Here is a 22,770-nt window from a genome sequence, read left to right as displayed (position 1 = left end):
AGATTGGTCATATTTTTATATCAATTTCATAATCATATTTTTATGTATTGAATATATATCAAAACGATTTAAACTTGTTGAAAAAAACCTTATTTTTTAATCTTAAGAACAACTTTTTTTTTTTTTTAGTTTAACTAATAACTATAGAAGCTATGAACCTAGGGTTTAGGGGCGATGTATTCAAAGAAAGTATAAAGAGCCAGAATAACATAAAACCACCCAAAGAATACAGTTTTCTTGGGCCTATGTAAAGCTTCCTTAAAATGGAGAACTCAATCGGTTCAGTAGTGTTCAAAATCTAAAGTTCCAGAAATGCGCCCCTAGCTTGTAATGGCTTTATATTGGAATATTTATAAAATATAGCCTATAACCATACAAAAAAAAATAGCCCAAAACCATCAGAGGAGAGTATTATACAATGATTTATTTGATGCTTATTATCATTATTTAATTTATTTTCCCCTATTAGATGAGAAGGTAAATTTTTTTAAGAAAAAAAGGCTGGCGAATTTAAGTTTGTTATGCCAAGGGAATATTCATTCTAGTTGTCAGTTCATTTCAGAATCTAGATAATGGGATTGGCTTATAAACTAAAAATCTTTACTACTTTTTACTTAACTTAACAATTATATTCTGTGAATCTTTTATATCGACTCTTTTTCAACCTCTGCAAGTCATGGATCTAAAGGGATAAGACAATGGCCGATAAACTGATGTACATCCCCAATCATGATACACAAGGTTACCCCTTCAGTAAATTGAAATTAGTGGTTTTAACGAAGGAACACTCAACTTAATGTTTCAACTATTCCAAATTCACTAGAGTCCCCAAAGTTGTTAGGCCAACGATTAAGAAAACGTTATTATAAACCTTAGGTTACTATTAAAATAAACAGCCCATTGTCCCCTCTCTCTCTGTCTGAAAGTGCTGTTATAATATCAACATAAATTTGTTGGTTATATTAAATTTATCTAAGAGATTAAAATAACTTTAATATCAATGCTAAAAATGGTATCATAGCACAATGTCAGTATGTCAATCATGACCATTTTCTTTTCCCCATCTTTTTACTTGTTCCTTTGTCCCTGATTTGAAAAGAGTATAGAAAAGTAAATCTTATTGTCAACAAAAGGTTAGGCAAAATCTTTGTAAAAATATCAGGAATTTAAGAACAATTGATTTTTTAAAAAAATATTCCTCTTCTCCCTCTTAGAAAAAGTCTATGTGAAAAGTTGGAAAACTAAAATGAAAATAAATCCTTATACTATAATAACAGGACGTCTGTCTGACTGTCTGTTTGAACAAATTGACCGATATGGTTTTCCTTTACAGTAAAGATTCATTTCTGTCAAGGGAGGGAAGTTTTAGAACTTTTTTGGTGGAGGGTACCTCCACCTTCCAAAAGTTTCCCCTGGAAAAAAATCTACTCTGCTCCTAAATTTTTTTTAACTTTTTCTTTTAAAAAAAATTTATAGTGGTGGGTTGACTTACCATGCCACCCCCATCTCCCCCCACTTCTTCCATTACTTCCCTAAAATGACCTAAGAGGCCTCTAGGAGTGTAGCCGCTTGATGTAAGTTAGAAAATCCTGAATAATACCTACCTTCCTGAAAAATATAGGGAAAGCCATTCAGATACTTTTGTTTCAATTTTAATCAAAACAAATTATCTCCTTGTTTGTAGTGCAGCTACTCTTTAATTAGAGCCTCTTTTTTGTTTATTGTACGACTTTAAAAATATATAAAAACATATGTTGAGTGAAAAATAGTTAGCTATCCATTTTGAATGTAATTTCGGTAATCTATAAAATATTTCTTCAAAACTTTTAAGCATATTTTTTCAAAATTATATATCAATGTATGTTGATCATTTATTCATCAAGGGCGTTAAAATTATCTGTACGTACTACGCATAGATGTTTTTTTTACCTAAACTATTATTGCTGAGCTTCATTTTCTTATCTCATGACTCATTTAATTAGGAATAAACATGATAATACCTTCATTCAATGCAAGTCAAAATTTCAAAGTGAGTTATTTCAAAGCATAGATGATCAAATCGAGGGGGGTGTTATATAGACAAAAGACAAGTGTCACTTAATTTTCAAGCATTCTTTTATTGCGGGGCCAATTACCTAACCCTGTTGGGCAATCACCTAACCCAATGTAACCTAACCTAACCTAAAATAACCTATAAAAAGCCATTTTAAAAATACGACGAATCACTATTCCCGAATTTTCGGGTATAGTCCCTTTCGTGACAACGTTCCTTAAGGGGCGATTCTTCGTTTTTTTCACAGTAGCTTTTCTTCTATTTCTAGCCCCTGTTGGGGGCTCTAACCCTGCGGGCCCAATTACCTAACCCTGTGGGGCAATCTAACCTAATATAACCTAACCTAACTTAAAATAACCTATCAAAAGCCATTTTAAAAATACGACGAATCGCCCCTTAAGCGGCGTTGCCACGAAAGGGACTATTCCCGAATTTTTCTGTTCTATAGCTGCCAGTGTTAGTGTACTAAAACTATGAGAAATTTGATCTCTTTATAGAAAATTGAATTTAGATGAGACATATTGACATGGTACAACTTTGTTTTAAAACAAAACTTTCTTACACCCCGACCAAGTTCAGAGTATTCACATTTTTCATAAACTTTTGCTGGACTTACATCTTAAATTATTTTGTAGAAAATGCAATTATCCTATAATCCTATTATATAAAGTAACAAGGTTTTTTGTCTGTAGCTTAAGATTTCGATAACTATAAACTGATTGAGTTTTCTTTTTTTTAAATGCGTTACATTAATACTGGGATGATCCGATTTGGTTCTTTATTTTAACTGCTGACCCGCATTGATTTTTTTTAGGGAGGCTTTTTGAATATCTTTGGGTGTTTTTAGGCTTTTTTCCTGACTACCTACACCCTCCTCTAGAGGCTAGGGGCGAAGCTACTAGTTTGTATACAAAGTAAAACAATAAAAAACAGTGAATTGTAAACAAAAATAGCTTGAAGCTATTTCAATTTTACCTTTTTTGCGCAGATATTTCATGTAAATCACTGTGGATGACTATGCTTTATAAATAAACTAGCGGCTTCGCCCCTAGCCTCAAGGGGCTTTGCCCTATGTGGTAATGTTTAAAAAAAAAAAATTCTGGTGCTGCGCACCAAAGTCTCCCCAGAGATTTTTTTTTTTTTGGGGGGGGGGAATTTTCATTTTAGGTGGGGTTGGGGTTGTCCCACCCCCCAAGAAAATAGCTTAAAACCACCAAAGGACCAATAGGTATATACCCTGAAGAGTAGAATCCGATTGGTTCAGTGGTTACCGAGATCTTAAGGGACAGACGGACAGACAGACATCATTCTACTTTGTATTACAGATTGTAAAATCAAAGAATTAACTACAAAAAAAAACAATGTACTAATGTTCAGCTTTTCAAGACATACACTATAAATAAACTATAAAAGCGGCAACTTTCTTTTTAAAAGACAGCATTTATTCAAAAATTTTTCCTTATAAAGATTGTTTAACAATCTGTTTTTACGCTTTCTTTTGTGTTTATTACCTGCTTAACTGTGTTTTTCTCTTTATTTAAGCAAATATTAGCATAATCATGCTCCCATTATAGTTTTCTTATTTTTACAGCAACTTAGTGTTATTACTTTTTCTATAACTAGCGGCTACGCCCCTAGAGGCCTCTAGGGATACGTAAAATTGTTTCTTTTTAATCTATTTTAAAATCAGCTATTTACGAAAAATATTTTTTTCTCTGATAAATGGTGTTAGTTAGTTATGAATTTAGATAAATTCAAAAATGTCCGCAGGGCGGCGTTTTTTTCATTTTTGTTGATTTCTCTTGGGACGGTGGTGGTACCCTCCCCCAAAATAGTTATAAACCTTCCCGGTACCTATGAGAAGCTACACTGTTAAGCGGTGAGCGAGATCCTTCGGTACAAACAGACAAACAGACATACAGACAAATAGACAAACAAACATCCTCTTACTTTATTATAATAATTAGGTTCGGTCCGTTCATCCGTTTGTCTATGAGTAAGATCATCAATTTAGGCATGTTAGTATTGTTCTATCGATTTCAAACGTGGAAAGATTTAAATTTAAATTAAAATAATTTTAAAGTAAATATTTTGCTACTTCATATTTGTCAATGATCGTTTGCTGTTAAGGATGTAGTCATCCTTGTTCATTTTAGAAAAATGTATTTACAAGTGCTATTAATGGCTTTGTTAAATTCAAAAAGACATAAATGAAAACCATATTTTTGTAAATATTGAGTAAAAGGCAAAATCATTTAATTTTTGCAATTATAAGTTTTCTTGTTAAAAAGAATAATTTTGAGAATTGTTATGCCTTGCTTCTATGAATTATTAACCTACGCGCATTTTCTTTTCAATTCATTTTGGGCAAATAATATCCCCCCCCCCCTCCCCCTAGTTTTTTTTATTTCTGAAAAGGCTTGTATATTTCCAAACATTTAAACTCTTTATCGTTTTGTTTATGTAAGCCGTTTTGTAACCTTTTTTTACTTGTTATAAGAGTTATGCCCTTAAACGACTTTAATTACTTAAAATACTGGACCATCTAAGATTTTCACCCAAAAACATTATTTAAAATATGTAAAATTGGGATGGGGTTAATAATTTATTTCCCCCTAGAAAGAAATTGTGAATACCTTAACAATGAGTTGACATTCTTCTACTAGAAACTAAATGTTGTAAAAATCAATGTTCATCAATTTGAACATTCATCATTCTACATTTTAACATGAACAGATACAAAATATCTGAATTTTTGTCGGAATAGTTATTCATCGCATAGTATTATAGACAGCTTTCGCGGGTATTAAAATGAAAATTAAAAATATTTAAACCAGTTTTGTTAGCCTTGAGGAGCCGAAGTCTAGGGGTAACAAAACTTTTATTAGTTTTATGTTTATACTTTGATATTCGTGGAAAAATGGCTGCAATAATAAGATGCTCTATATGATTTTTCAGAAGGGCAGAACCGGATCTTATCCAGCAGATATTAATCGGTTTCAAAGCCATTATCGAATAATGATTATTGGATAGTTTACATACATTGTAATCATATAAATAACCGAAAACCTGTAGTTTTTTGTAAGAGATTTTATATAACATGCGTCTAAACACTTACACACACACAAACAGCCAACTAATTTCGTGTAAATTTAGGAAAGTAACTTAATTAAAACTTAATTTATGCCGAAAAAGTGTTTAGAATATTATTTTTTTTTTAAATTTCGTCATTACTCTAAGAAATCTAAATTCTACCCACCTTCTCTAAACAGGAAATTAAACATATTTTAAAATTAAAAGGGTTAATTCTGACGTTCAGTCAAAAGGATGGTGATTTAAGTTCCTAAAGTGAGATTACATGTAAAAATCTGGGGTATTTTCTTGAGAAGGTTGACCTATCCTACCTAAAAATAGATCAAATCTGCAAATCATTTATAATAAGTTTCTGTGAAATGGAAATATTAATTATTTAGTGGTTAGCATGATCTTAAGATGACATCTAACGAACTACTTCTTGATGTCTGTCCTCCTGTCTGAAGCTTAAGATCTCAATAACCGCTGAACCGATTAGGTTCCGCTTTTTAGGAAATATACCTGATGATATGTGGTGGTTTTATGCTATTTTTCTTAGGATTTTTTTGTGGGAATAATCTTTTTTTTCTACAAATTAAAAAGAAAAGTTGTGCGAGGGGGGGGGGGGGGGTGGATTGCAAGTTAAATTGGGTATAGTCCCTTTCGTGGCAACGCACCTTAAGGGGCGATTCTTCGTTTTTTTTTACAGTAGCTTTTTACCTATTTCTAGCCCCTGCGGGGGGCTCTAACCCTGCGGGGCAAATTGCCTAACCCTGTGTTGCAATCACCTAACCCAATATAACCTAACCTAACCTAACCTAAAATAACCTATAAAAAGCCATTTTAAAAATACGACGAATCGCCCCTTAAGTGGCGTTGCCACGAAAGGGACTACTCCCGTTAAATTTACTTTACAATTATTACTATCCATGGGCGTCAAATGTAACTCTCCAAGTTAACAATGCGTACTTTGTATTTACAACAAGTCTTGAGTATTACATTACATACAAATATGTAGGTGTCAACAAAAATTACAAGTCTAACTATTTGTAGTAGGATATCCGTCAGTCTGTTATGCATCATAGTAAGTTAATCATAAATGCTTTTCCAGTATGGCTTCGAAACCGCTGGACTAGAACCGGTTCTCAGTCATACTTAAAAAATCATGCATAGCAGTGTATTAAAGACATTTTTAAACCAGTATTAAAATAAATAAAACATAGAATTAATACTATGGACTAACAACACTAGTTTAAATCTTATAATTTACATTTTAATATCGGAGGAAAGCTGTCTATAATACGTTGCGATGAATAACTTTTCTGTTTTTTTTATTTGTTAAAATCATAGTTTATAAAAGGTAAAAATAGACAAAATAAAATGTTTTCTGCACAAGAAGGTATTTAAGAAAAATTACCAAAAATAACTGGATGCAAATCTGTTTCATCCTTTTATTTATTTGTTCTAGATGTATAAAAGATTATTTGTCTACCTTATCTTTAAATCATTAAAGACGTGCTAATTGCCTCCAAATTTTCGCGCAACTTTGCCATTTTTTTTGCAATTTTCAGGGCTATGTAAAACTTAAAATTAATATAATAAACATAATAAAATTTAAGTCTAAAAAGCCTGTTTAATTGTGAATGAAGTTTTTAAAAAAAGAAATGTTTGTCAATTAAAGATGTAGATGATTTTAAAAATTACATTCCTGTCCCAAAAATGTTGTCACGGACAGGTGCAGGGAGACTCCCCCCCCCCCCCCCCCCAAGAATATAACAGGTGTAATCAGTCCCCAGCGGGAGGGAAGGGAAAAGGACAACATAAGAATACGTGGCCTAAAAGTCAAATCATTTGTTGAAAACAAAGTTTTTAAATCAAAGTAGACACTAATTTTAAAAATTAATATTTTTTTCTCAAATATCATATTTGTTACTCCTATCCAAAATACTAAAGTAATAGTATGCCTTCTCTATCAGACTTCCTTCCTGTATGTCTGTCTGTCCACTAATATCTTGAAAACGGCTTGAATAATACTCAGGGAAGTTTTGAATCAGGTCAGTGGTAAAATTTGGGCAATTTGAAGGCGGATTGGTCACACCCCTTCTAACGAAAAAAGAACTCCTCTCCCTCAATTTAACAACTCTAACTTAAAATAGCGAAGCCACGAGTTCTATAAATATTATCATCCTTGTTTTAGCGCATTTTACGAACTTATTTCCGTATAGTTCCTTTGTCCCTTTCAAACAAAAAATATCGTTTCTTTAATTTAAGAAAATTGGTGGAAAGCAGAAGCGGGAGAGAGGGAGAGAGAGAGAGAGAGAGAGAGAGAGAGAGAGAGAAAGAGCGAGAGAGAGAGAGAGAGAGAGAGAGAGAGAGAGAGAGAGATAGAGAGAGAGAGATAGAGAGAGAGAGAGAGAGAGAGAGAGAGAGAGAGAGAGAGAGAGAGAGAGAGAGAGAGAAAGAGAGAGATATAGAGAGACGGGGAGATTGCAGTGCTTACTTTTTTTTGTCAACGAAAGAATTTTAAAATAATTAGAATGCTGCATTGCAGATTAGCCAAGGACTAAAAGCGAACATTTAAATAGAATAAAAGAACTAAAAAATGTAAAGTTTATATGCAATGTACAATTAAAAGCATTTTAATCCCTTAACGCATAATTAATTTTAGTTCAATCGCATTTTTATTATGATAACTATGCAATTTCAAGCATTTTTGTACATTTTGCCCCTTTGAAGAAAATTAAATTGATGACCTATAATCAAAAAGTTTGTAAAATAATATAAATAATAGGTATTTATTGTATTTATTAAAGAACAATAAAATGAACAATAAGATTAAACCAGTTTTGTTAGCCCCAAAAAGGCCCGGGCTAACATTATATTATCATTTTTTTTTAATACTTGTGGAAAATTTCTTTCTGTTATACGATGCTATACATGATTTTTCTATATGGCAGAGAACCGGTTCTAATCCAGCGGTTTCGAGCTCATACCGGAGAAAATTTTCGATGTTTAGTTTAATTTATTTACAGGGTAAAAAGTTAGAGAGTAGGTGCACTATAAGGATAAACCTTGCGACATAAAACTAGCTATTAGTTCAAATACTTTCTCTATGCATAAGATAATTTTTATACGGTATATAGGATTAGGTATGAAGTATAGTAATAATTCTCCTTGTGAAAATTCATGTATCGTATTGATTCAGAGAAACAAAAATAATGTTTTTAGGTGCCTTCACTTGCGGCTCAATTCAAAGCAAGACCTATTACAGTTAAGAGGATGAAACCATTTTTATAAAAGCTGAAATGATTACGGTTTTGTCCTTCAAAAAAAGGGTAATTTATAATTCCATTTTGCCCTCTCTTCATAATGATATCATCTTGGCCGATATGGCTTTTTGATAGGGAGAAAACCGTAATCACAGATAATATTTATGATTTTATAAAAAAAAAAAGGTTGCCTTTATAAGATGAAATGAACTAAATATTTTTTTTGTTTTTATTTATATTTATTTTATATATTGACATCTGCTTACAAAAAATGTATATTTTTAATCATGTTTTGTAAGTTTATTTAATCTTATTTCTCTGTGTCTTTTTTACATAAAATGTGCATTTTTTAAACTGGCTGTTGTAAGGATTAAAAAATTTGTCATTGTTTCTAAGGAAAGAAAATGCATAGCGGATTCATTCAACAAATTGTTCCTTTATTTAATTTACGTCCTACATTATAATTCATTATTTTCTTGAGATTAAGTTCCACATTGATAGGTAATATATTCTTATAGTTAACATATTTGCAAGTATACAATTATAATAGATTATGTTAACACTAGCGGATACACCCCCCCCTGGAGGCCTCTAGGGGCACTTGAGGAAGGGGAGTTGAATTTGATTACCCATTTTTTTTAGATTTGGAAAGAAAATTTTCTAAAAATTGTTGTGGGATTTTTGGGGGGGAGGGGAGGAGTGGTTCTAGGGAGGATTTATCTTGGGAGGGTGGTGGTATCCTCTCCGAATATAGTTGTAAACCTTCCCATTACCAATGAGAAGCTACATTGTAAAGGAGAACCACATCGGTTCGGCGGTTAGAGTGATCCTTCGGTACAAAAAATTTTACAAATATACAGACTGACATCCTGTTACTTTATAGTAAGGATTTTAAATGGCTATAAATATTTTCATCGGTACCTAATGATTCAATAATTATATTGTATCTTTAAAACTTATATTGATGTAATATCAGCAAAAAAAATGAAAAGAATTTTATATATTAAAGAAAATCTTACTAGATAAAGATTTATGGATATTTATTTTTATTATCATTCTTTTTCATGAATACAGTTTAACAAGTATCAAACCCCTTTCTTATATCATAGAATATATACCCCCCTCCCGCAACCATACTATGTACTCAGGGATCTAAAGGGATAAGACAATGGCCAATAAATTGATGTACACCCTCAATAGTAATATCAAAATTATCCCTTCTGTAAACTATAATTAGTGGATGAAACTTTAAGAACCAAACAATCAAAATTCACGAAATTCCCCAAAGTAGTTAAGCCAACGAATAAGGAAACGTTATTATAAAAGTTTGGGGACTAGTGTAATAAACATGTCTTTTTCCTCCCTGCTATATACTACATACATATCTCAATTCTTTAATCTGAACAAATTCAGTTAATTTGGAAATGATCTTAGTTCTGATTTGATTAAGAATAGAAAAACAATATTGTTCCTAGCAGTTTCTGTCCCATGGGAGCTCAGGTGAGGGGTGGCTCTGCTGCCCCCAGCCTCTATTTTCCCCTTCCATTGAAATATTATTCCCCCTTCAAAGTTTCCCCCTCTTTCTCCCCTATTCTAACTCTCAAAGTCTAAATAATAGATATAGATTTTAGATTCTAACAAAAGTTATATCATTTAAAATAAATTCAGATGCTCTTAAATATTAATTTAAGTTTATTAGCTTTCATGTTATATTTTTTTAAAGATATGAAAACTCATTATTTATAAATCTCAGAAAGTTTCATTGTTAATCTATTAAAATCATGATTAGTCTAAAAAAAACACTAGTATTTTATAATTTTGTAAGAGTATTCATGGTAAATGGGGATGTACGGTTTAAGAATATTATCAAATAAAATAGAATTACATATAATTTTGACTTTATCTTAAGTAAAGAAGGATAAAGATAGTCTAAAAAAATCTATTTTATATAATTTTGTAATAGTGTTCATCTAAATAAAAGAATATATAAAGAAGGTTATGTATAATCTAATAAACTCTATTAAATATAATTTTGTTTGGGTGTTCATCTAAATAAAAGTATATATAAAGAAGGATATGTATAATCTAATAAACACTATTAAATATAATTTTGTGAAAGTGTTCTTCTAAATTAAAGTTTTTGTAAAGAAGGGTATGGATAGTCTAAAATAACTCTGTTGTTTATAATTTTGTGAGAGTGTTCATGGTAAAAGGAGATGTAAGGTAAGACATTCATTGGAACAACTTCTCTCTTTCTCTCTCCCCCCTCTCTATCTCTCTCTCCCTCTCTCTTCTCTCTCTCTACAGCTCTCTACTTTTTCTCCATATTATTTTATGTTCTTTGACTATATTATAAACAATGGACCATTTTGTGCGTTTTCAAAATAAAGTTAAGATTCTATTAAAAAGAAATTTTAAAAGATTTATTTAAATGTTTTAAATATTATGGGACACCCCAAACCCCCCCAAAAATGAAAAATACTCCCCCCCCCGAAAAAAAAAATTTCCACCCCCCAAAATATTTTTTATACTTTTTCTTTTAAATCTTAAATAAGAATTTTGGTTATCAAATTCGACTCCCCCTTCTTAAGTGCCCCTAGAGGCCTCTAGGGGGCGTAACCGCTAGTTTTAAATAAAACATTGAAACCAGTCACTTTTATAAAATAATTTTAAAAAACACATTTTTCATAATTTTTTTATGATCAAACTACTTTTAAAAACAACTAGAAATAAATTAGAATTTTAAACAGACTGTAATTCCCAAGAGTTTTTAAATCATCTGTGTTTAACTTGAAACATTATCAAAAATTCTTTTAGAATTCAACCAATCAAAACATAAAAAGATTATTATAGAATGCACATTAAGCCAAAAAAGTTCTGTATGATTTTTTTTGGAGGAAGGAGAGGTATCCGATTTAACACTTCCAAAATTGTTTGGAGCATAAATTTTTATTTGGGGAGGGTTTTAATCATTCCTTTGTCATTAAGCGAGAAAAAAAGATAGTTAGAAAGATAAAGTTAAAAAGTAAAAGAAATTAAAGGTGAAGAATTAAAAGAAAGTGAGAGAATGGAGAAAAAAAGAAAATTAAAGGCACAAAAAAAATAAGGTTAAGAAAGATTAATAGCACGACAGATAGATAAATTTACAGACAGACTCAGAAAAGAAAAAAGATAAAAGGCATTATCTTCTAAAACCATAAAGGAAAGAGAGGGATTATTATCAGATGGGAAATGTTATATTTTGATAGAATACTAAAAGTTTGTTTCTACTATAAATACAATATATCTTTATTATTGACAAATTATAGACTCACACAGGGAATGCACAATAGGAGTGGTTTCTAGACATATTTTAATTCCAAGAATAACAACTAAAATTAAAGCTTACAATACTAAGTCATCCTAAGATGCAAAATCTCACAGAACCACAGTAGATTTTTTAGGGATATTGGTATCCAGGCGATATGTTTTAACATTTAAGAAAAATTACAAAATAATTTTTTTTTAAATCGACGTCATACAATACAAATAACCAATAATAGGCCCATACACCGACTAAATTATCAATGGCAGGCCAGTATACATTTTAATTAACCAATGTTAAGCCAGTATAACGTCATTTTTAAAGGCACTGTATAATGCTTTGTTAAATGATGACTATTGCCCAAAATTATAAGAACTATTCAATGCAATATATCATCTATTAGCAAGTCCTTCAAAAATCAAATTAACCTTTTTTTCTCTTTTTTTTGTTGATTATATATGTTAGTTTGTTAAAACACCTAGTTCGAACAAGATTTAGATCAGCTGAAATAAATTTCCTATTCAAGCCCTAGTTTCCTAAAGTGTACAGCAGATAACCCAATTATTGCAGACCCTATTTTCAGCGACTCCGGTCAAATGGAAAAGCGATTTAATGTATAAACGATTTATACATTATACATTCAAAAATTTTAATTTTTCAAATTTTGATTTTTTTTGAAGTTTGAAGCTTTTTTAGCTAGTAGCAAATATTGAGATAGGACGCGGAAGCTACGCACACTTTCGGAAACTAAATTCAGTTCATCAAGATTTAGTATAAAACTAGAAAAAAATTAACATATTCATAAGTAGTTACATAAGTATTACATTGTTGTATTTTATCATTTGTTAAAATTGTTTTACCATTCTTTTTGCTTTTATTCAGATATCAGTTGAACAAACGAAAGAAATTTAGTGTTGTTTAAGACAATCAAAGACAATTAAGCAATCAGTAAATGTTTTGAGACTTTTAAAATTTGACCAATCATGGCTGCTAAATTAGTAACCAGTACAAACAGTGAAAAATCCTCCAAAACCCAGGCTGATAAAGCTAATAAATCAGCTTCATCCAGTCCAAAAACAGCTGACAAAAAACGCAGCAAAATGGAACAGCAAACTCAAACAGCTGTTTATCATTGTAATAAGTCACCGACTTGTGAGCAGCTATATTACACAGCTGCTAAAAATGACCTAGCACATAAACAGCCGTCTGAAAAAGATGTAACAAATAATTATGATTTTAAACCAAAGAAATTAGAACCAACTGCCAAAGAATACACTCCCAAAAAGCTGCAAATTCAGCCTTTGATAGATGACCAACCACTTAAGAAGCAGCACATCATGACTGTTTCAACAAATGAATTTATCCCCAGAAAACTACCTTCCCTAATGAGCCCTTGTGCTGAAATTTATGAACCAAAAAATTATCATCATTACAGAAATAGTTTTGATGATCTACCTCTTAAACAGCAGCAGAAAACAATAATACCTTTTGACCAATCACAGAGGTCAATAAATACACCCTTCAACCAATCACAGAAGATTGCAATGTCAGCTGTTAACCAATCAGAGACGTGCACAAAGCCAACATTCAACCAATCAGAGACTGAGAAGCCGCATACATTGAGATTGTTGATGCAAGGCAAGGTAGGTTGCACCTCACTAAATAAATTTCCCTCCCGCCCTCCCTGGACAAAAAAAATAAGACAACTTGTGGTAGTAATAACCCCTGTAATCCCTGAAAAATAATAATAATTGGAATCTCCATTTGTAATTGGGTGCATTTTTATGCCAATTTTCATTGATCAATTGGTAGATTTTTTAATTATCATACAAATGATTAGATAAATGTGTTTTTATATGTTTTGAAAAGAGAAGGTTTTTATGATGTAATATTTTAATTCAAATTTTTAGTTTTTCAACTTTGTTTTATGACTTGTTTGAACATATAGATAATTAAAAAGTGTTTTATTTTTCTGTAATAAAAAGTTTTACAATCTTTTGTGTCCTCTAACTATGTGAGCATCCTAAAAAGACATAAATGCAAATATTTTCCTCCCCTCCCCCTGTAATTCAAGACATTTGTATCTTAAAGCAGGGCATAAAAAAAACAGTCCCTCCCCCCATGAAAGTTGCCAAACTTTTGTTGCTTGCATGTGAAGGTGCAGCCTAGTCTTGCTTTCAGATTTATAATCAGACATTGGGATTCTAAAAGTTATTGGTTCATTTATATTTAGATTTTTTTTTTGACTATTAACTTTTAGAATTCCAAATGCCTGTCCCTAATAATTGTGTGGCATTAAATCAGTAAACAAATATGCAATTTTCTTTTTTTGCTGATTTACTACCACGCCCTTTTTAAATGTGTTTAGTGTGTAAAAGTGTTAAGCATTTGTTGATGTAAAACAATAAATCCGCGAAAAAAAAAGGAATAAAACAAAATATTTCTTTTCGAAAATTGTTTAATTTTCAATACAAATATTTACTACTTAAGTTTAGTTGTTAATAATTTTATTAAGATCAAAAATGAGATTGATCCCTCTATGGAATTTTAATTGGTTGGTTTATTAAGTTAAGTGTCCAAACGTTTGAACCGCAAAATGTAATCTACAGAAGGGTTAGTTTTGTATATCATCATTGGAGTTGTACATCAAATTATCGGCTATTGTCTTATCCTTTTAGATCCCTAATAATTTCTCTGCTTTATTTCTCGGAGTCTATTTCTGTATCCTAAGGGAAAAAAAGCATGTAATTTTTCTGCAGACAACACACCATATTGACAAATCTAAGTGTGTGTCAATTTCTCAACTCATTTCAAGCTTCAACTTTTTGCCTTCTCTCTCTCTCTTCTTTTTAAATGTGAATTTGTCACTGTCTGTCCACTCTCTCTCACAGCATTCCACTACAAAAAATGTTGTTTTCAAAACAGTTGCAAAAAAATTTGTAAATTTTTAGATTATTTTCTAGAGAAATGCTTTACATATTAATTTTTGGTTCTTTTCCCCAAAGTCACTAGCGAGCCTATGACCCCTACTACTTAATTTAAATCAAATTTAAAATAAGAGGAGGGTGATATTTTTACTGACCCTAACCCTTACGCGGGGTCTTAACCCTGCGGTGCATACATGTACCCAAGTTTCATCATAACCTCCTTTTATTATTATAAATTTTGTTAGCGCTTTATTGCTGCAAGAATAATGGACATATGTGTCTTTGTTTTTTCAGTGCTCAGTTAATGGATATATTATTAATTGGATGTTCAGATTTACATGTTCTCTAATAAAGTGAAACACGCAGCGGGCAATAATACGATTCCGCCTTCCATCCTAATTTATCCCATCCTCTTCCCAAATGTGTTCCATGTTAGCAAGCTAATTTGACGCCAATTTTCACCTTGTCATAATATCTAGTACATTTTACATCCATTGCTCAGTTGCACATTTATCAATATACATTTTCAATGGGTTGTCTACTCCTATTCTTACAGTTAATTATCCGGAAATAAACATCCATATTTCTTAGAATAATGATGTACATTCATAAAAACAATTAAAGTTTAAGAGAAAAGGTGAAAAAGCCATTAAATTGATAACAAACTTTGAGCCTTTTATATTCACATTTAAAGAAAAAAATTCTTAATAGAATTAATCAGTTTTTATAGGGATGGAGGTGTACATTCCCACATCCAGTTTATCCAACAGACAACCAACCCTTTGATTGAACGACCTTTCACTAGAGTTATAAATTTGAATTTTTAAAAATCTCTACTCTACAATTTTATATATCTTAAAGCAAAGACAAGGAAAAATCTAAGAAATTCAGAATTGTACATGCATTAGACTAAGAATTTTAAATATCTTTTAACTTTAATATTTAGTTTTAAATTATATTACTTCTTTCTTTGAGTTTTGATACTTTTAAACTTAAAAGCTAAAGATCTCAAAATTGGTTATACATTTTATTTAGGGATTTAAAGAAATAAGACAATGGCCGATGTACATTCCTAATAATGATACACAAAATTACCCCTTATGTAGATTAAAATTAGTGGTTGAAACTTTTTAACACTCAACGTAATAAACCAAGCAATCAAAATTCTGTAAAAGTCCCAAAAGTTGTAGAGTCAACGAATAAGAAAACGTTATTGCAAAAAAAAACTTTGGGGACTAGTGTAATAAACAGCCCATTGTCCCTTCTCTCTGCATTTCCTAGGTTAGCTTTACAAATATCTTGGTAGTGTTTTAAGCTATTTTCTGACCTCCCCTAACCTACACTAGAGGCTAGGGTGAAGCAACTTATATGTTTTCATAATTCATATCTAGCTTTTTTATTTGTAATAAAGACAAAGGTCAAAAATGTGTGTGTTACTCTTTCTGTTGAAAAAAGATGTAATTATGTGATAATGTTAATTTTCTTGTAAAAGTACACTAAAAAAAACAAGTGGAACTATGTCCATTAAAAGCACAACAGTTTCTTGTTTTATAAAATAGTAACATAAAGGGAGGGGAGATTGGACTGTAAATTACACTAGTACACAAAGTTTTATAACCTAGATATCTTGTTGATTGGTTACTTTTGATTTTGATTGGTTGGTTACAAACTAGTAGTGGCCAATCTCTTAAACAAATAATAACAACTTTTAGTACTTTTATTGCACTTTAATTGGTTGGTTCATTAAGTTGAGTGTCCAAACTACTAATTGTAATCAACAGAAAAATAAACAGCATCATTGGGGATGTATATCAATTTATCGTCCATTGTCTTATCCCTTATCGAATTTAAGAGCAGCTGCGCAAATCTAGAGTACAAGAAAATAATTTTAAAAACTTTTAGTCCTCTTACTGTAACATTTTTTTGTACGGCTGTCTCTTGTCCGAGTTGTAAAATGACATTTAAACATTTGAAACTAATTGTTTCTACTTTTCTTTTAATTTTAAGTCACAGTAATGAATGGATAATTTGAACAATTTATGTTTTTCTGTTTGTATTTACTGTAGCGCAGCTACTATAAATATAACTTATCCTAGGGGCCTTGTGGCACTGAAAAGAGCTACAGGGAGTCTTCACTTATTTAGTTTTTTTTTGGGGTAGGGATTTCTAGGGAGGGTGATGGTACCCTGCCAATAAAGTACTAAAAACTTATAGTGGGTTCATTAATGAGCAGAAACACAAATCAGTAGAATAACGTTACAATCTTAAACAATTTTTGTTCTTAACTGAAATCTATTCCTGTCCTTACTTTAACAAGAAAGGGAGGAGACATTGAGTTGATAATTACACTAGTTTTATGATAACGTTTTCTTACTCGTTGGCTTATAAACTTTGGGGTCTTTTTATTGAATTTTGATTGGTTTGTTCATTAAGTTGAGTGTTCAAACGTTTTAACCACTAATTAATCTACAGAAGAGGTAACTTTGTGTATTATCATTGGGGATATACATCAATTTACTAGTCTTATCCATAATTGTAATTGTAATCTACAGAAGGGGTAATTTTGTGTATAATGATCGGGGATGTACATCAATCTATGGGCCATTGTCTTATCCCTTTAGATGCCTAACTTTAACTAATATTTTTGCAAGATACACGCCTACCTTAAATTTTCATAAGAAAAGTCATAAATCTTAGTAGATCTTGTCAATAATGCAGAAAAGGATCTTTTTTAAGTAACATTTCCGGCTGCCAAAGTCTAAACAGCTGGCCTCTCAGCTTTTATTAGTTAAACAGCTCAACAAGGTACAAAACTAATCAGAAAAATCATTGAACCAATGAAAGACTTGGAACGCGTTTCTAAATTCATATTTCAACTGTTTCTAATAACTAATAATAGTATAGAACCAATTTTTAACATAAATTTATTTTCCTTTCTCGCGCGTTTATCTGATATGCGCACTACGGTCTCGTTATGTGGTTTCTAATAACCAACCGTTTATTCGTTGTGATTCTATTTTTAAAAATGCATTTGTCGTGTTTCTAACTTGATCCATTACCTAGCTAAAACTAAATGTTTGCAATAGGTGATAAAAACAATTCATAATGCCAGCAAAAATAACTGAGATTTTCACAAAGCTGGAAACTGCAAGGATCTAAAGGGATAAGCCAATAAATAAGGTACGTACACCAAACAATCATGATACACAAAATTCAATTACAATCAGTGGTTGAGACGTTTGGACACTCAACTTAAGGAACCAATAAATCAAGATTTTAAAAATTTAAGCCATCTTAAAACCTTGGAGACTAGTGTAATAAACAACCCTATGTCCCCTCCCTCCCTGGGAAACTAATTTTCTTTATCTTTTTTTCAAGGTTTATTTTGATGTTAAATGTTAAAACAATACTTGACAAAATATGTCAATAGTTTAAGTAAACAGTCTGAATTTTGAGGAAAAGTCTTAAGGATGGATTTATCAATACTTTTCTTATCCCCTCTTCTTCTACTGGATAAACGAACTGACTAATAAATAGCATGGGCAGTAGCAACTAGCAACCTAGATTGATGCCAATTTATATCCATTAGTCTAAGTTTAATTACATAATTTGACAAGAAAATTTCATGTGATATCTTTTAACTTCTTTTTTTAGACATACATACATATCTATAATACAAAGTAGAACGATGTATGTCTGTTTGTCTGTTTGTCTGTCTGTTTATTTTACTGTCTGTCTGTTTGTTTGTAGCGAAGGATCTCGCTAACCGCTGAACCGATCGGGTTTTCCTTTACAGGGTAGCTTCTTATAGGTCCCGGGAAGGTTTATAACTAATTTCTTTGGGGGTGGGACACCCCCAACCCCCCTTAAAAAATGAAAAATCCCCCCCCCAAAAAAAATTTCTTTTTCAAACTAAAATTAAATCGTGCGGTGGACTACCCCCTCCCAAAAAAAAAAGTTCCTCCCCCACCCAAAGAATTTTTTTCTTCATATTCTTATTTTAAATCTAAAATACAAAAATTTGGTTTATCAAACTTCTTGGGGCCCAAGCCCCTAGAGGCTAAGGGCGAAGCCGCTAGTGACTTCTAAAGTAGCCTCACTTATGTAGATCATTACTTAACTATTAAGTACCGTAGTTTTAGAAATGCAGCTACTCTATAATACGAGCATGTCCATGTGTCCGCCAATACGCTACAAAAGGTGAAGTAAATTTGACATTAAATTTATGGAGAAAAAAATATATATTAAGAAAATGACAATATTTACTAAATAAAGCTTGCTACGCTACTTGAAAAAAATTATCTTAATTTAAATGTAAAAGAATACCAATTAAAAAATGAAATCAGGTGTAGAAACAAAAATGAAACATTCTAGCATATTATATTTAACAATATTCAACACATCTTTAAATATTTTAGAAAATCTTTGCTTGGCTGCCTTTTTTCAAAAATAATTTGGTACTTTACCTTTAATTGCCTAGTGGGCCATTTGTAACCCCATTCGTTTTATTTCAATGTGGGGTAAAATTAGGGGTTTTAAAGGATTGAGGAGGGTAATCTAATGTATTTTTTAACTTTTAAGGGTGTAAAATTAGGTGTTTCAAAGTGTGAGAGGGGTAAACACCCCTTTATCCCATTTCTTGTACATCTATGGAGGGAAGGGTCAGAGGTTATAGGTTTCAGAAAACAATTACGGGATTTTACCAATAATTTTCCTAATTACTACATTTTTTCTCTTCGCATTTTTGTTTTTGACCTCTTGCTAGAATAATACTTAAAATTACATAATTACAAATTCCTAAAGTGCATAGGGGGCAATCAGGAAATAGGAAAATAATTAAACAAAATATCATCCAAATAATTCCAGGCAAAAAAATCTCTTATTAGTCATAATGTATTTTCTCGTATTCATTCGAATCCGGTGGATAGGAACCGGTTCTCATCCATACGAAAAAACCATGTCTAGCATCGTATTATATCCAGCTTTCTACGAATATAGAAATGTACAATCATAAGATTAAAACCAGTTTTTTTTAGCCGGTGCCTCCGGCACCTCAGGGCTAAAAAAACTAGTTTTAATCTTATAATTGTACATTCTATATCCGCGGAAAGCCGTTTATAATACGATACGAGAAATAACTATTCTCGTATCCATTCGAATCCGGTGGATAGGAACCGGTTCTCATCCATACGAAAAAAAACTATGTCTAGCATCGTATTATATCCAGCTTTCTACTAATATAAAATGTACAATCATAAGATTAAAACCATTTTTTTTGCCGGTGCCTTCGGCACCTCGGGGCTAAAAAAATGGTTTTAATATTATATTTGTACATTCTATATCCGCGGAAAGCTGTTTATAATACGATGCGAGAAATAACTATACTAAGTGCGAATATTTTATTTTTTAAAATCAAGAATAGATTTTTATATGGAATACTATCACCTTTATTTTAAATGAAAAATAATAAATTTATAGAAAATCTTGTTACATATTTAATAAGTCAAGCATAAGGAAAGCTAATCTTCATAGAATGGCTTTTTCGTAATAGCTTGTAATCAGTTGGGTGCGATATAGGAGCAGTAACACCAACCTTAAAATTATAATTGTGAAGGCCTTCCTACCCCTTTATTTCACCCAATAATGGTTTAATATCCCGCTAACAAATCACTGTTTGTTATTGAAACTGCTTAGAGAATATATTTGCCTGATGAACAGTCTAACATACAAATACTATAGTTATAGAGTACCTACGATAATAAGAAAAAACTATTTGTATTTCATAGCACATTATTTAGATATTTTAAATTCATGTATCAGCCATTATTATTTTCTCTATTTTTTAAGATACCTAAATAGTAAAAATAGGACATTATATATGTAGATTACAGTGTCCCGGATAAGAAAAATGTTGTTAAAATTTTGGCCTTCAGCCAAAATATGGTTGATTTATGCAAAAAAAAATGACCCATGCAAATAATTTTTCTGTAATGCAAAAATTGCGACAGTACAAGCACTTTGACATTTTTAGGCCCCCCTTATGGAGGTCAAAAATGGTGCTCCCAGGAAAGGCCTTGAGAAGTAGAATTAGGAAACTTTGTCCGTTTCAAAATATCTCATTCCTAGCCCTAGAAATGACTAAAAAAACACCATTTTTGAGAGTTTATTAAATTTTCCAATTTTAGAGGTTTTTTTTGAGATTTTCTCAGGCTAGGAATGAGATATTTTGAAACGGACAAAAGTTCCTGATTCTACTTCTCAAGACCTTTCCTGGGAGCACCATGAAGCCACAGTTTGGATGCAATGAATTTTTGACCTCCATAAGAGGAACCTCAAAGTGTTGTACCGTCGCAATTTTTGCATTATAGAAAACATATTTTGCATGGGTTATTTTTTGCATAAATCAACCATATTTTGGCTTGCGGCCAAAATTTTAACAAATTTTTTCTAATCCGGGACACTTTAATGTAGATGATACACACACCTAAAACACCTAGAAAATTATTCAAATTCTTAACATAAATACGTATTTGGCTATTTTTTAAAGCATTAAATACGAAGATATAAGACAAGAACATGACAGCCCATTTATTAGTTATATCTAGTTTTACTTAACTTTTTTTCAGACAGATGGACAGACGGACGTACATTTCTTATTGAGTAGCTGGACTTTTACTTAGCATTTAATACATTGCATTGTACAAATTATTTTCTATTTAAAATATTCTTAAAGTTATTGTTTTAAACACTAATCATTCCAAAGAGAGTGAGGAAAATAGACTGTAAGTGATTCTTACTATCAAATCTTGTAAAATTTTTCTGCTGTTCGTTAGCTCAAAATATTTGGGGGATGGTCTGGAATGGATTAATTGTCCAAACTAATGATCCATATCGACAAAACTCAAAAGTATAGAATTAATTTATCGTTAATTGTCTTATCCCTACATCCCTGAAATGTTCATATTTATGTAAATTTAAGTATAACACTCTCTTAAGTATTCTCCTGACTAATGTTGAAAATCAGGGATCTAAAGGGATAAGACAATGGTCGAAAAATTTATATACATCCCAATGACGATACACAAATTACCCCTTCTGTAGATTAAAATTAGTGGTTGAAACGTTTGGACAATAAACTTTTAATGTCCCCAAAGTTGATGAGCCAATGAATGAGAAAACTTCATAATAAAACTTTGGGGACTAGTGTAATAAACAGCCCAATGTCCCCTCCCTCCCTGGGTTGAAAATACTCCTAGCTAAACAAAATATGCCAACAATGAAAAGATTTAATAATAATGCAAACTTTGACAATTTTAAAATTGTTTACCATGGCAAGTATTTATTATAGTACAGGGCTTTCAATGGAAGGTGGATATTATCCAAAAATTCAGGGAGGGAGGGGACAATGGCTTGTAAATGTTATGTTCTCTAATTCGTTTCATCTAAAACTTTGAATACCTTTATTAAATCTTGATTGGTTGGTGTCTTGCAGTGTTTAAACTTTTAAACCATTAATTTCGTTGTCAATAAAGGCTTATTTTGTTTATCGTAATTTGGTATGAACACAAATTTATCGTCCAATAGCTTATCCCTTAGGATCCATGTGAAAATTAGTTCATAAGAAATCTTAAACATTTAAAATAATTTTTCCCTGTTGATTATACATGTTAAGATGGCAAAGGAACTTACGGGATAGGGCAATAAATCATAAATCGATACACTTCGAATTAGGATAAACAAATTAATCACTTCTGGAAAAATTTTCGACATTAGAGGTTTGTAAAACTACAGTATACAAAAAAACTCTTTATTTAAATATACTTTTTTTATTTCAGGAAATTGGTGCAATTATTGGTAGAAAAGGAGAGATTATCACGAGAATAAGAGAACAGGTACAAACTTACCTTTAGGACCTACATTCCATCTTGTAAGGTAGCTTCAGTACTTTATAGCAGAGAGAGAGGGGACATTGGGCGATTAATTGCACCAGCCCCTAAAGTCTTATAATAACATTTTCTTATTCATTAACTTAACAACCTTGGGGAACTTTAATGCATTTTACGCTTTTGAAACGGTATATTTGTGTATCATTATTAGGGATGTAACATCAATTTATCGGTCATTGTCTTATCCCTTTAGATTCCT

At 31.3% G+C, this 22,770-nt stretch overlaps 1 protein-coding gene across 2 annotated transcripts in view; it reads left to right on the top strand.

The window, feature by feature from the left end:
• The window catches only part of LOC145327100 (poly(rC)-binding protein 2-like), an 86,392-nt gene that overhangs the window by 7,369 nt on the left and 56,253 nt on the right, over window positions 1-22,770 (top strand). For both annotated transcript variants that reach the window (XM_080170626.1, XM_080170627.1), the window contains exons 2-3: window positions 12,581-13,341; window positions 22,461-22,517. In XM_080170626.1, coding sequence (XP_080026752.1) covers window positions 12,682-13,341; window positions 22,461-22,517 — 717 coding nt within the window. In that variant the 5' untranslated portion in view covers window positions 12,581-12,681. The remainder of the gene's footprint in view (window positions 1-12,580; window positions 13,342-22,460; window positions 22,518-22,770) is intronic.

This window comes from Acartia tonsa, chromosome 8, assembly GCF_053477335.1.
Source record: "Acartia tonsa isolate MP-2025a chromosome 8, ASM5347733v1, whole genome shotgun sequence".
NCBI classification, from domain to species: domain Eukaryota; kingdom Metazoa; phylum Arthropoda; class Copepoda; order Calanoida; family Acartiidae; genus Acartia; species Acartia tonsa.
Note: the sequence above shows the minus strand (reverse complement) of the source record. Positions and strands in the feature narration are given on the sequence as shown.